This window comes from Pocillopora verrucosa, chromosome 3 (assembly GCF_036669915.1).
Source record: "Pocillopora verrucosa isolate sample1 chromosome 3, ASM3666991v2, whole genome shotgun sequence".
Classification (NCBI taxonomy): Eukaryota; Metazoa; Cnidaria; class Anthozoa; order Scleractinia; family Pocilloporidae; genus Pocillopora; species Pocillopora verrucosa.
In genome coordinates, this window is record NC_089314.1 from 10,930,771 (window position 1) to 10,946,244 (window position 15,474).

The window sequence follows — 15,474 nt, forward strand, 5'->3', positions numbered from 1 at the left end:
GAGGCACCCAGTACTTTGATATGGCTGATGGTATCCCTGAACTAGGGGCGTTTGCAATTTCCATTTCATCGTCGAAAGTAACCCAAGACTGCATAGGTTTTGCTCTGCTTCGCTCTGTGATTGGTCTAGAAGACTCCAGCCACTCTCTCAACCAATCGGATTCAAACGTTAAACCGATCACAACTTGGTCGCTTGTGCTTTTCTGCGCTTGAGATATTTCATTTAACTCCGATGGGCCGTTTTGGTAAATTTGGTTTCGGTCCTACGATACTCAATCGAATAGCACTCTGCACTCTAGTTTTTAGTTCTTGATCATTTTGTTTGTTGCTGTAGTTTTTACTTAATGTTCTCAAAATGTTAAATGTCATCGAGTTAATTTTTACTTATTTTTTCCACCAGTTACCTATAACGAGAAAGTGAAAAACAACGAGGGAGGTGAAGGAAGGCTGGGAATAGATAAGTGTTGGAGTCATTCAAACGGAGGACGATTGATTTGAGACGGAAAGTTTGAAACTGTAGGGAGAGGGGCTTTGAACGAAGAAATGTGATATCGTATCTAAAGTCATTGGGTTTCAGAGGATAACTCGGGCTGGAGAGCTCGAGGGAAATTTCAGTCACTTAGCCATGCTAAGGAACGCAACACTAACTAACTAGATACAAAATGTTAACTGGAGACGCAATTTCATTTGTATTGTGGAGTTGTTTCAAAACAAGTTGTCGGTGATTTGCCATAAATCTCAGTATCTAGGGCAAAGACTTTTTCTTTTGAAACGATATCCAGTAAAACCATGGCGTAATTCCATGTATCGTTTCCTTTCCTCTTATAAACACAGTTGCACAATTAAGAATGGTTCGTTTGAACGTGTAAAAAAGGTTCTAGCAAATCTTTTATAATTGTTAACAATAACTCAGACAACGGTGGGCCATACCTGTGTGTCTAACGAGGGCAGAGACATTCTTGAAATGATTCGCAGTCAGTGAGTTTTGAGTTAATCATGTTTCTAGTGACAAAGATTTTTCCCAAATTTCGTAAGAATCCAGTTTTGATTTAAACCATATGAGAATGGAATGTTTCCAAAAAGGTACTCAAAACCTCTTGTTAAGAACTGCCAGTTCTTGACATCGATGATATTTGCAAATTTTAAATATAATTATTATAATCGCCGTTCTTTTACGTTTCTAAGCAGTCTATAAACAGCTTTACCAGTACTACGACAAGTACCACTCCTTTAATAATCTTTTAAGTCTGTTTTTTTTTTTTTTTTTTCATTTTTTTTTTCAAAGACAATTTAAGATCTAAAGAATAAATCATTTGTACTGTTGGTCATATGACAAATGGGATTCTTTCGAAAAAAATGTTAACGACGCAAGATAATTTTAATGTTATTGTCTGGCGCAACTGAGCTTGCGATGCAGGCGTCTTAGCAGGGCGAGTTATCGTCACATGTTCTACGAACTCATGAACGTTTACTCAAACAGCCATGTTGGATTTTATTCACGAATTTCCTTCTCTCCCCAGCCTTACGCTGCTGTAAAAATCAAAGATGGCTGCCATAATTTTCACTAAGAAAATACAGAGCACTCGCTCGCCAAAATTACGTCTCTGCAGGCTAGGTTTTATGTGTTCCGTGTTTACTTCTTTTAAAGACCGCACATGATGAAACATCTGCGATGGCCTCGTGGAGAAAAAATGTCTGGAAGGTAATGCTACACTTGACATGTTTCATCTCTAAACTGTCTCTAAATTTTTGAAACGAAATCTGTTACGGAAATTAAGACTTATCTATTGGCGATTTATCTCTTAGATTCCTTAAGTTTGACAGTAAAGAATGGATATGTCGCATGGCGAGAGACAACATAATTAAGTAATATAAATATTTGGAGTAATTTTAGTAACAGAAATCATTCGACCGTGATGGTCAGTTGCGTGGCAACCATACAGTTTATGCGCACCGCAAGCACACTAAAACAACTGATATCAAGTTGCTCTGTTGGCCTTTTTGATACGGATGGTGTAAATTCGACAAGGGAACTAGCTCTAACGGAGAAAAAACTGCGTCAAAATGGCTACGACTAACCTCCCAGCAATTCCGCACCCGTTATCGAGGATGGAAGACCCTACGAATCTAAACGTGAGAGGATTGTCTCGCGAAGGTTCGCGTGTAGCTTCGCGGCAAAGTTTGACTTTCGGACAAGACCTCGACCGCCAAAAGCTTAATGTATTACGACCTATAACGGCGGATCAAGTGCCTTACAGGCTAACTAGGTCTTCGAATGGCTTTGGTGGGCAACGAAGCCCAAGATACGATGGATTTGCTGGCATTCCAGAAGGCGTCGAAGTGAAATTCGCTGAAGATCCTAACAAGCCAACAATTCCAATTTTCGGTAAGCACAATTTCTTTTTACTTATAGTGAGGTAGTAGCTGACACATATCCTTACTGTCGTATAGCTTCGTGGCTGTGTTGTCGCTTTTTTCAAGAGAAGGTAAATTTCGAAAACCGTATCATGATGAGAACCGGTAAATGAAGACCAATTATGACTCTGCAACTCATATAATAAACACTCTCCCTGTAAAATTTTTATCACGCTAAAATTATGCCTAAGTGTGCTAATCAGTCAAAAGCGATTTCATATAGCCATTTTCATTTATAAGGAAATCAGTACAATGATAAAAGCGTTTCATGATTTTTTTTAACACCTATAGTTTAATTTTTGGTATCTTCCAGAGCTAACGAGAGCTAGTAACACTAGACTGCTTCATATTCAACCGATAGTCTTTTGTCTTCGAGAACATCTGTCAACCACAAAAAATTAAAAAGCTACTAAGAACACCTGCCAACATAAAACCGCAAATAGAATTAACAGATCCCCCTGCTAATGCTTTCCTCTGGCTTATTTCCTAAAGCTAGTTACTCAAGATACTGTTTATTGTCTCAATGAAACCTTTTTTTTGTGTTTTTGTAGTAATAGAAATCTTCACGTAGTGTCAACAAAAGGCGTTTTTCACGCAATATTGTTAGGTTATATGGAATTTTATGACCTATTTACATAATCACCATTATTTAAATGCTACATAATGGTGGAAATGCTGTGCAATAGAATAAAGATCCGAAGCTACTTTTTTTCAAAGTCTTTGACAACGTAAAATGTTGTTAGGTTAACCAATACTCTGTCATTTTAGGGAGCCGTGCAGACATGGCAAGTCGGGCTGAAAGCCGCCTGTCTCGATTAAACAGTGCAGCATCCTCTTTACAGGGTCCTGACAGAGCTTCAGTTGACGAGGTTTGTATATAGTATAGATATCAACAACGAACCTTGTCGGATCAGGTGGGGCTGTATTTTCTATGTTAATTATTATTTGGGGCAGAACTCTCTGATTTGTAGTTGTCAGAGGATAGGCAGGTACATACTCCACCAAGCATTTAATATTTGTTTGTACCTGAGCAAAGAGGCCCATCCAGCCAGAGCTGATCCCAGATTCCTTAGCTTTAAGTGATCAAAAGTATTTCTATTCCCCCAGCCCATGGCAAGGTTACCTTCATCCTTTTATTGGGCTTCCCTGATGCTTCAGTGGTTTCCATTCATACTGCTAAGGGAGAGAAGCAGTGTGAGGGTAAAGTGTTTTACCCAAGAACACAACACGTTGACCCAGTCAGGTGTCAAATCAGCATCTCTTAACCAGAAGTCCAGTGCGCTAATCTTTAGGCTGCCACTTCTCCCACTAAAGCATCAGTGAATGATGATACTTTTAACAATGTTTGTTGTAAAAGCAATGTAATTTAAAATATCATTATGTTATTTCAATAATTCAAGCAACAGAAAGTTAACCAACGACAATATTTCATATTCTTTTCAACACAGTTTGTAGCTTATCCTATTTTTTTAATGATTTCTTAAGATTGAAACTTTACTACGAGAAAAGATGAAAACTGGATATTATGACATAAGGGGGGCCTTCAAAAACTGTGATCCAGAGGGCAAAGGAATCGTAAACAGGTAAGTAATTTTTCTTGGATAACCATAGTCTAGGCCTAATATTTTCATTAGTAGTGTATTTGATAGTAAAGCTGAGAAATTAGATAAATCAGTTATAAGAATTTAGTGTTAGATCAAGATAACTTTTACCTGATAAGTTGTAGGTTTCTCATCATCTGTTTGCAGTATGTTGTATGGATGTTATAGTGAGAAGTTACAATTTAATCACTTCTGAAAGTAAAAGCATTAATTAAGAAATGAGCAAACAATGCAGTTATGGATTGCAATACAGTGAAATCAACTACAGCCTGTTTTATACAGAGTTTGAAATAAGGATTTTTAGACAGAGGGCCAAAGGGTTCTTAACAATTTTTTTGCTTAAAACATAGTCCTTCTCAACAAGGATCACCATTTTAAAGGGTAAAAATTTGCAATGGTTTCATTTCTTGACCACTGTTTAATGCTTTAAACCCTGAGGGTGACCAGTGTCCAATTTCTCCTTACTTTCATACTGCTGAATCGTTCATGGCAATCATGAGAATAATGGAAATGATCGCCAACCTAAGAAGCTTTGATTGTTAAATACATTTTTACCTTTGGGGTTTTAGCAGCTACCAGGGGGTAATCTCAAAATTGTATCAATCATATGTGTAGGTTCAACTGCATTTCCTTTCTACCATTTACAGGGAAAAATTGAGAGAAATTTTGATCAATTTCTTATCAAGATCAATAACTTTGAGCCACTTTAACAAGTTAATGGTGCGGTAAGTAACATTCTATTTCATAAAATGTACATGCTGATGTTTTATCTGTGTACTGCTAAATGAGCAAGGATAGCAGACCCTGGATGAGCTGTTGAGGGGGGGAGGGGAAAGTGGAGGAAAGAAATAAATTTACTTGAGAAACACACTGCTTAATATTTAATCAGTACATGACAATAGTTTCTTTTCTGTTCCAGTTACTTATATCTCCATGTACTTTTAGAGTTCCTTTAAGTGTGTTGTCTCTTCTTTTGATTTTTGTCCTACTGCTGAGCAAACTTAATAAGCTCCCTCCCTGATTAAGCACCCTTCTTCTTATAAGTGCCCCCCTCCTTTAAGCTGAAATTTCAAACGAGCGCCCAGATGCTTATTCATGGAAATGTGGTATTTCCTTTTTTAAGGCTACAATGACAATATTTGCTGCAACAAGAGATATCAAATTTAACCTTTAACGCTTTAACTCCCAAGATCTGATTGTTAATTCTCCCCTCTAGCTGCTGCACATTTCCCTGTAAATTAGTCATGAGAACTTGGTGCTAGGTCAAGATAGCATTTTATACCTGATAAGTTTGAATATTCTCATAACCTGTTTGCTGAATAAGGTAAGGATGTTATGGGGAGAAGTTTCATGTTGATCACTTCTGGGAGTTAAAGGGTTAATACTTTTTAGTTCAGTGCTGTGTATCTTCCATTACACTATATCCAGCTTTCAGATAATATTTAGACAAAATTTTCCTTTCCTTAGTTTACTGTAATTTTGTGTTGGTTGCAAGACTAAAAAGACATAATGTTAACTTTAATCTTGATCCTTAATTCTCGCAGGTTACGACTGGACCACAAAAAGATGATTTCTTATGATGAGTTTTACGCTACGTTTAGGCCACCTAAGGTGAGAATGGCAGCTATGGACTTGCTTTTATTTTCAGTCTTCCAAGAGTCCATACTTGAGAAATTTGGTCACTTTTGATTCGTCTGTCATCTTCAGATGAAATTAGCTCAATTTCATCACTCCTTTTCAATTTTTTGTCTTCAGAAAGCTGATGAGGGCCCTGCTTGGCTGCAGCTGGAGAAGCCTGACTTAAAATACATGTCTGCCGCTCAAGTACATGCACATCTTAAAGAGAAGGCAAAACAAAGGTTAGTCATTATTCTAATTTACCTTCTTTTCTCCCCTGTCTCTTTTACCGTCTTTTATATGAACTCTTTGTGCCTGCTTCCGGACAGACAGATTTAGAGACACTTTATTTTGCACCACCACCCCCCCCTCCGTGCCAAATCCGTTGACCCCCACCCTACTCCTCACAAATTTTCATTCGGTGTAATTGTCGCTATAAAATAGTACATGTAATAAATAAAAAAGTTAAGTTTGTCTGGGAAATAAAACTGCGGATAAAATATCTGATTAATATGCTGATTCATACTGGTGCATCGCAAGATTCGTATTGTAACCTGAACTGTGGATTTTCAAGTCCCACGCGTTTTTCGAGCGTTGATAAAATATTTTAGAAAAAAAAACTTGAAACTCTCCTTTGGTCACTGTTGGATCGTTCGCGTCCTAAGTTTGCAGATAAATCAAATTTGCTTTTCTAGTTTCTAGTTCTAGCTTTCTCTTGTAACCATATATTGGCCTTTTCTTTCGCTCAGGTTTTTGGATGTAGCAGAACTTATTCCGCAAATGAACCCTGGAGGTTCTGGACGAATTCTCAGGCCTGAACTGCGAAACGTCCTCAACAAGATGGGCTTTTACATGGAGGACGACGAGTTTGAAAAACTCTGGCAAAAATACGACACGGAAAACTACGGAACGATTCGTGCAGAGCGATTGATGAGTAGGCTTGGTATTGCCATGAAGGACACAGGATCAAGAGAAGTATCGAGCTCGCCGAGGAAGCTCGAAGCGGAAAGGAAACACTCTTTGGATGTAGAGAGATGGTTGAAGAGGAAGTTTCGCGAGGGTTTCTCGGATATGAAGCATGCTTTTATGGAGTTAGATCTGGACAGGATAGGAAAAGTTAGCTTCGATGATTTCAGAATGGTCATGAAAGATTTTGGCTTGCGCCTCGACACCGATAAACAACTGGATGATTTCATTGCAAGGTTTGCTTTTCTTATTTTAAAGTCTGTCCATGTTGAATATTCCATCTTAGCTGGTACTTTTGTAAAACCTTTTGAGCTTTCTATTGCGTAAGAGCCAATTAATTGTGAAGCCGAATTAACCACCTTGCGATGAAATAAGGATCCAGTAATCCAATTGTTTTAGCAGTTTAGTGTAAATTTGAAAGTCGTTCAACTGAATTTTATAACAAAACAGGCTCAGGTTTAATTTTTTTTATTTTGTTTACAACTGCGCTAATTATCATCACTATCTGTCACAGAATAGACAGCGAGTAGTGTAACCAATCAGAATTTTGCATTTATGATAGAAAGCTGATGAATTTATACTGATGAATGACGGATAATGTCTCACAGACACGATATTTTTCTGAACAGGTGCGGCATCGAAGCTTCCAACGGCAAGATTTCGTACAAAGAATTTCTGCGCCGTTTCCAAGATCGCAGCGAGCAGGGAATGCCCCACAAGATTTTGGCCAATCCACTTCACAGGTAAAACTGCCTTTATAGGTTTAACGTACATAGATACTGCTTCTGGTGCGGATTGACGAGCGTGTGTTCCTGTGCGCTAGTGAGAACGTCTAACTTGTCCCCAGTCGTCCCTCTACTTTAAAACATTAACGGGAGACGCGCGCTGTTATCACAACTACCAATTAGAACAACCTGCTTGAAGCGTGTTTGTATAGGAGTGGCCAAGTTCTAATAGTTTTCGGCGCGAGTTTTCTGGACCAATCACAGAGCGAGGTAAAGCAAAACCAAAGCAATCACCCAGGATTACTTTCGATACTCCATTGAAAAATTCTCTTAGAAGACTGATTAGTAACGTTCGTCTTTAGGTACCACCACAGTGAAGGTGGAAGTAACTATTCAACAACTTCAGCCATAGAGGCCAGAATGATGGACATGTTTCAGAAGGAGTTCTTAGCCCTGCTGGGTACATTTCAGTAAGTATTACTCGACTCGTTTGTTGACAACTTTCGTCTTGCCCCGGAGAGACTCGTTAGCCGCGACATGATTGAGGTTGAAGAGGTTTGATTTTTTTCCTGCCAGTCCAGTGCTAAAAGCAAAGCGAGTGTTTATTTTAATTCCCTTAGCATGAAGTGACTTAAAGGGTGAATAATAACAGGGAACTTAGAGCCTTTTTTTTTTCTCGTGCAAAAGATTAAATTGCACTTTTTTCACAACATAGTTACAATAAACAGGACATAGGTGTCAAGAGTAAACAAGCTTGCTAGTTGGGCGATTATGTTTCGTTGCTTCGATAGGAAACCAAACTCTCACATTCAAGTTATAAGGGAATATATATGATCTAGCGGGGAAGGTTTTGAGTTGAAATGTAAAGCAGTTGCGCTCGAAAATATTGTAGTCGTTGCAGGAGTAAATGAGTTAAAATCATCTTTTTGAGCTCCATTATCTCAGTGTTATTCACCTCAGTGCCGGTTGCTAGCAGTGGAAATTTACCTCCCCGCTTCGCGGTTCGGTAAATATCCACCAATAGCCACTCCTACTTAGATGAATCGTTGTTCACTGTCGGCTCCAGAGCAGTCGTCAACTGAACTTGAGAGGGCAGTTTTGAGAACCAAATTGAATTATACAAAATCTTCTTTTTGAGGTTTCCTCTCTAAGAAAAACGGAATCGATGCAATATCAAACAAAATGTACACAAATTTTAAAAGCCACTGTCCAGTCGTGGTTATGCTCATTGAATGTCATCATTTTTTTTATTTACTCAATATTTTTCTTGTTGTTTTACAGCAATATTGACCGTAAGGATTCTGGTCTGCTGACTCAGCAACAGTTCCGTGCAGCTATCGAAGGAAGATTCGAGTTGAACATGTCAGAGCAGGAGTTTGAGTCATTTCTGAAGAAAGTTCCCATCGACAGCGACGGTATGGTCAAATATGTGGAGTTCATGTCGAAATTTGATACTTTGTAAGTATTTGTAATCTCTTGTTACTCTAACAAAATTGTTTTTTTTTTCCCATGAGCTCTGCCAACACTATCCATGCAGTAAACGTTTACAAATCAGTGTTGTTCGAGTGTAAATGTGAAGCATTTTTTATTTCGCCAGTGTTCACTAGACATTTTATCTTTCGCGAGTTTTCTTTGTTTGTTTGTTTATCAATAAAACAATTAAAACCTCTTCACGATCAAGATGGTAACGAGCTTGGTTGCCAATTATAGATAGCCCCCTGTCACTCCTCCCTTTCTCTCTCCACCTCCCTCTCCTCCCTCCATCGCAGTCCATGGTAACATGCCTCTTTGCTTGGGGCTGCACATCGTCAATTCCAGCGCAATGAAGCACTCAGTCTTCGTGAGCCCTTTGCGACCTCTCACTTTTAAGCTCCCTTTGACTTGTTTACTTCCAGATATGATATTGATGTAAGCCTCGCCATGCTCCTAATGGTTTTGTTATTATACTTATATGTCTGCTAAATGATGATTAGCTTACTTTAATATTTTGCACTTATGACCAACATTTTACTGTACTGTTGGGTGAATTGGACCAAGTCATGTTGTAACAGGCTCTCGCTGAACTCTGCACATCGGCTAAGACTTGAAATTCTTTTTTCTTTTCGTAATTACGTGTGTATGTACAGGTAGCGACTTATTAACTGAAAGGAGATTTGCGAAAAGGCTTACCAAATTGAAAGGCAATTTCTTTGGCTTGAGAGGCATTTTCGCATTTCAAATAGAATTTTCTTTTCTTTTTCTCCCTTTTTAAACTCTCTTATCTCTTGCGTTTACATTTGTCTTTATCTCGCCAACTAACTGCTACATTGCATCAAAGAAATTTTTAATTCTATTTTCTAATTGTTCTATCAGTGAAAGCAAGAGCCTGTTTGATCGCTCCAGCATCATGGATCGGAAAGAAGCTCTCCCTACTCTACCAGAAATAGACAGCCCTCCTATGTCACCTAAGAAACAGTTTCGACCGATGAAAACCATGGATTCGTACAATAGCCAGGAAGGGCGCAGCGTCGAGGAATTGAAGGCTCTGATCAAGAGTGTGCTTCAACATAATTACCAGGCCTTTGAAGAGGTAAGATTGAAGAAAAATGGAACAATAGAACGCAGACTTCTTCAGTACTCTTGTTATGTAGATCTGCGGTTTTGTATTGTTGGAGCAAGAAAATTTCGAAAGTGATCTTGGATTGCGTTGGTTTTCGATTTGTTTTGCTTCAGTTGCCTAACTAATGGTTTCCGCCTAATTGTTATTTCCCTCCATTATAAAAGGTAAGTATACGGGTGTACGTAGAGTTTCTATTGGTTCATTTTGGTGTCGACCTTTTTTGTGATTTACTGTTGGTTTTATGACCCTTAAATCAAAATGCGCTCTAAGTTGCCGCGCAAAACTAGAGACATGCTGATGGCAGGTGACGCGAATATGCAGTCAAACATGTTTTGCTGCCCTCGCGTTCTACTGTCCTCTCACATTTGGCCAATCGAAGGGCACAGATAAGTGAATCGACCAATCAAAACAAACTAAAGAGGAATAGCCAGCAGATCTTTCTATTGATTATTCCAATTGCAGCCAATGTCAAAGCTTATAAAGTACAACACACAACACCAACGCAAAATCGGGAATTCACGAAGAAACTATCTTGATGTAGCCCGAGATACTAGAAAATTTCGCGGTCGGGTAAAAGATTTGAATTAAAAAGAGTAAGGATGTCAGGTCGATGATTACATCGACAGCTTTTACAATCTAAAAGATACCCAGGGAATCATTAAAACTTCTAAGAATTCATTATGGAGAAAACACAATCAAATCTTAAGATGAATGCACTCGTAATTTATAAAAAGTAGCTCTCCAACATGAACGTATTTGTTCTTTCTTTTCAGGCCTTCTATGAACTTGATGAATTAAACAGCAAGAAAATGTCACCAAACATGATGATTAAGCTTCTAAAAAAGTGAGCAGTTGAACGTCACACACACTGTTAAGGGTTAAGGAGCGACTAAGTATTTTTTTGTCGAAGCTGGAAGAGCCAGAAAATAAGTTAATAGTTGAGTACCTTGAGCTTCTCGTCACTAGCGTGAGGCAAAGAGAAAAAACAAGAAGAAGAACAGTTTGAGTTTTCCACGAGATGTCGAACCGCAAACGTACGGATTCATTTCTTGCCGTCTTAGACTTTGTTCAAAGAAAAAGAAAAAAGTTAGAATCTCAAGATATACAGTACATTAGTTGTTGGCAATACAAATATGTAAGGTAATGTTACTGTTTACTTTCTCTGTAAGGTTTGGTCTTCCTCTAAGTCGCAATGAAGTAAAACGACTGTGGGATACTCTTATCACAGACCAAAGAGGCTCTTTGGAATACTGGCAGTTCGTGCGCACTTTTGGTTATTCCCTGGATTCAGCAGGTATTTTGGTGAAGTTTTTAAAGCAATTTTAGTGGCTTGTTACCAAGGGCTTTTTGTTCCAGTTTCCGACTTCTTTGGCGGAAGAATCCTTCCGTTTATGCTAGTCCTTCAAACCAGTGCTATGTAATAAGAAAATGTTTGCTTATGTTTTTGCGAAGTACTGAAGTTATTTATTTTTGTGCAAATTATTGATGGACGACGGCTGACCATTCTGCACAAGGCCTTTCGAATTCCTAGTGGTTGTTACTTTTTTTGCTATACAACGCGTGTTTTACTTCTTAGACTTTATTTCGCGACTTTTAGACGCCGTCTTAGGAAGCCTCGCCAAGTTTATTGTCATTAGACAGTCTACTTTCATCCTTTTTTCAGCGTTCCCAAATGCTAAGGTTTCTCCGCCCAAGAGAGGTGACAATGACTTCATGATGCGCTCCAACAAACTGAACAGTGACAAACATCTTTTGCATCATTTGCTCAAATCAAACATCGACTTCCACTGGGAGACGCTCTGGAGAGAGTTCACCTCTATTGACCGACAAGGGACTGGAAACGTTTCGAGAAAAGATTTCACGGTAAGCTGAACCATGCTGGTTTCCAGTCCCTCCTTTATGGCTCATCAAGTGTGCCTTGTTATTTTACATAGTCAGATTGAAGTTGTCATGGTCAAGTGCTTTTGCTACAATCTGAAGCGATTCTTATTTCAGCCAAGGATTAGAATGTGCCATGTTGCTTGACACTGGCTATATACACTCTTTTTTTAGCTATAAGAACCTTTTTTATAAGAACGTCTAGGCTGAGATTAACTAAAATTTTTAATACATGCTAAGAACATACCCCTGCTGAGATTCAGTTAATAACGTCTTTTTTTGGCACTTTTTTGTGACAAGTATAAATGAAGGTTAAAGAAAAGTTAAACTGTGGTCTAACAGGTTTTCTTGTCGCACGATACACTGAGGAACCACTTCGTTTGTTGTCGAACTTGGTCTGGTCACGTCTGAATTGATGTATTGAAATACTAAACCACATATTTATAGGAACATGTTAACAACTTTTTCGGGCTCAAATCACAAAAAAAAAGAACAACACTCAGCCTCAGTACCAAAATTAGACGTTCTCAGTTATTAATAAAAAAGAGTGTAATCCGATATAAAAGTTTGAAGCTCAATTTTCATATCTGCATGTAGTTATGATTTTTGTAGTGCATTATTCATTATTTTACGCAGTCCCCTTCGCTGTCCGTCTTTCGTGGGGTCGCTAACGTCACGCACGGTTCATTTGCACGCGTGATATCTTGGAATGCCTGCAGGAGTAAAGGATTTCTAGTACCATTCCTACTTCATTTATACACTTCGTGAAATGTCCTCTTGTTGAAGACTTTACTTTCCTTTATTGCAGACTATTTTGCAAGATATGTGTGTTGAACTGACAGACTACGAGTGTCAAGTCCTGTGTGACAAGTTTGATCCTAAGAAAGAAGGAAGGTATTGACCTTAATGTCACTAAATATCTTCTAGATTTTTCACATGGGTGAAGTTTTACAAAGTAACTCAGCCAAACAAGTTTAGGTGGCCCAGAAGAACCAATCATTATATGCTGACTACAGAAAGAAAGATAGGACGTTTCCAGATTCCTCCATTCATTACTTATTTCAATTTATTATATAAACACCAATACCTCGTATCCTCGCCCGGCTCTGTAACATTTTTGGTATCAAAACAACATGGTTCTAAACCTACATTGACCTCTTTTTTTCAACAGAATAAATTACATCAAGTTTTTAGAACCATATTCCAAACATCGAAGGGCCCATCGCCATGGACACAATATGCAAGCGGTCATGAAACATCCACAGGCTGAGCTGGTAATAAATGACTGACTTCTATCTTCCTCTCGTGTTACGAGAATATTGCATCTGAACATCAGCATTAATACTGAATGTACGTCCATTTTTGGCCCGCGCTTTCCTGGCTAGCGAAAGGGTGTAACAAAAATGTAAAACTGAAAAATATGGCAAAAAATTAAGCATCATTATTCCCCTTAACATTTTTCTCAATTTTGAGTTTGACAGCGAATGGCTCTAAGTGACGCCCCCAAATTGCGTCGGGTTTCTCATCTCTGCTTCAAATTTAAAGCTTTTTCCGATGAAGTTCGTGTCTTATCACAATTTGTACATATTATTGGCATTTAAAACTACTTCCTTGTCAGCGTTTAGCAACGTGGAAAAACTGCTCTAAAAATGGATTAAAATCAAAATGTCCGCTTCAGAAGTTGATTTTTCCAGATAATTCGCTTACATTTGCACATCTGCTTGGCAAGAAATATTTTCGATGTACTTTTCTTGCCCGAAAATACAACGGAATGGCAACAAAGATTTTCTTCTTGCATCGAATAAACGACTTAGAAATTTTTAAGTGAAGTAGCAAGGGCAAGATATCATATCATCTCTTGGCAACGGTCATTCAACTGCCTTTGCTGTGACAACAAACATCCTTTCTTCGTTTTTCTTCCTTAACCAGCCAATGGATGAGATCGTTCAAAAGCCAAGTAAAGGTCTGTCGACAGTGACAGCAAAGCTCAGAGATAAGGTATGATATGGTAATAACTATTATTGACATTAACGTGTTTATGGCCTCCCGTCAGATCTTCTTCAACGGTTTTAACTTTCTTAAAAGGCGTTCCATAGCATTAGATTTCCAATCCCCACTGTGCACAAATTCACACTTTAAGAACCTGCGGAAATTAAAAATTGCGGCTTTTCCTCTACTGGAGAAGCTCACCAGGTAGGTAAATAGAGATCTTATCGTCAACTAGTATTGTTTCTAACTTGTTTAAAGAGGAGAGATGATATGCGTGCTTTAAAATTACTAGAAATAGTATTATAGATCAGAGAAGAATATGAAGTGAATTTAGAAATTATTCATAAGGCAAATTTTAGTGAATTTTTAAGGAATTATTTTGTATATATACAAAAAGCTGGTCCTCCTAAGCAAACTAAAAGAACTCCCTGTGTACATTTTAAAAGAGCAACTTCTTACAAGATAAACGTCAAAAATGTAACACATATAGCAAAAATTCAGAAAGGGTCTTATTCAGAGCATTCATGCTCCACACACAGTTGCGTGTTTTTTTTCTCGTATCCAGGCAACACTCGATAAAATATTGTTTCTCTGATGTAAAATCGAAAATATTTAAAATATATTATACTCACATCCGTATTTCTCTTAATCTTTCAGTTGTCAGGAAAATGGATAAACCTCATGCGAGCTTTCAAGAAACTAGACAAAGACAACAAGGATTTCCTCTCTCTTCAAGAATTCCGACATGTTTTGGAGCTTTGCAACGTAGTTTTGGACGAGGAAGATATTTATTACATTTTAACCGAGTTCGACGAAAACCGTGGCGACAAAATCAGATATACCAAATTCCTGGACAAGATTAAGTGATGGTGGTAAACAGAGTGCTTTGTGTGTGAAAATCTGAAATAATTAATTGTACAGACTTAGTTACCCTCGTAAAAGACACACTTAAAAATGAAGTGGATTTGGTTGGTTAAGAGCGAGAATGGATTGCAAAGTTTGAACATTTCACGTAAACTTCAAGTGTAGAATGTATACAATTTTTATATTTAGTTGTGTTGTTTCTTGCCATAATTGTAATATTCTGCATTAAATCCACTTACTTCCAGCTATGTTGTATGTGATTAATGTTTTTCTTTAACGCACTGTACAAAATCGCTCTCGTTTTTCGTTTGCCACCGGCCGGTGAATATGATACAGACTGGATCTATGGAAATATTCAGGATGGAATGGAGCTTTAACCAACCTTTGCCGCAAAATAGAGGAGAATATGATTTGGATTCTCATAAAAGACTCAGCTATTTAAGATTGTTGCTAGACAAGAAGGAACTAATTAGGTAACTTCTTCCACAAGGAATTCCAGTTCAGTCAACGAAGGTACGTTGGAGTCATTAGTGACTCGTTTGCCGGTGTCTCGTTCGTCTCTCATCTCTATTACAATCTTTATTATCAATGAATGACTGCTGCAAAGTCTGATCTCAAACCTTGTGGCTCTCAACTTATGTGGAGCTTATTCCAGTGTTTACATCATCAAGCGACTGATATGCCTACTTGCCTCGGTTGTACCAGGTGGTAATTTTGTCACGGAGACTGGCACTGTAAGAGTAAGGTGTCTTTGTCCCAGAACACGAAACAGTGACTTGTCCGGGAATGGAAGCCGAAACTTTTCGTTCATTCACGGGCCA

The 15,474-nt window shown here is 38.2% G+C and overlaps 1 protein-coding gene across 2 annotated transcripts; it reads left to right on the forward strand.

Annotated features, from left to right (window-relative positions):
* Nucleotides 1–1,573: 1,573 nt before the first annotated feature.
* On the forward strand, nt 1,574–14,882 carry LOC131797933 (EF-hand calcium-binding domain-containing protein 6). 2 transcript variants are annotated; one of them, XM_066164379.1, is made up of 19 exons: nt 1,582–1,701; nt 1,806–2,385; nt 3,183–3,283; nt 3,900–3,997; nt 4,663–4,740; nt 5,560–5,626; nt 5,771–5,874; nt 6,382–6,834; nt 7,228–7,341; nt 7,686–7,793; nt 8,605–8,781; nt 9,676–9,892; nt 10,696–10,766; nt 11,092–11,216; nt 11,586–11,785; nt 12,609–12,694; nt 12,972–13,074; nt 13,730–13,798; nt 14,447–14,882. In XM_066164379.1, the coding sequence occupies exons 2-19, from the start codon at nt 2,064–2,066 to the stop codon at nt 14,654–14,656; spliced, it is 2,703 nt and encodes a 900-aa protein (XP_066020476.1). In that variant the 5' UTR covers nt 1,582–1,701; nt 1,806–2,063; the 3' UTR covers nt 14,657–14,882. The 2 variants fall into 2 exon arrangements, with proteins under 2 accessions (XP_058971581.2, XP_066020476.1); XM_059115598.2 differs by having other exon boundaries at nt 1,574–2,385.
* Nucleotides 14,883–15,474: the final 592 nt, after the last annotated feature.

Coding starts and splice junctions, on each gene's coding strand:
- LOC131797933 (XM_059115598.2), top strand. CDS start 2,064: ATGGCTACGACTAACCTCCCAGCAATTCCGCACCCGTTATCGAGGATG. Junction 4,741..5,559: donor TTTAACAAGTTAATGGTGCG/GTAAGTAACATT, acceptor TAATTCTCGCAG/GTTACGACTGGACCACAAAA. Junction 13,799..14,446: donor CAGCAAAGCTCAGAGATAAG/GTATGATATGGT, acceptor TTAATCTTTCAG/TTGTCAGGAAAATGGATAAA.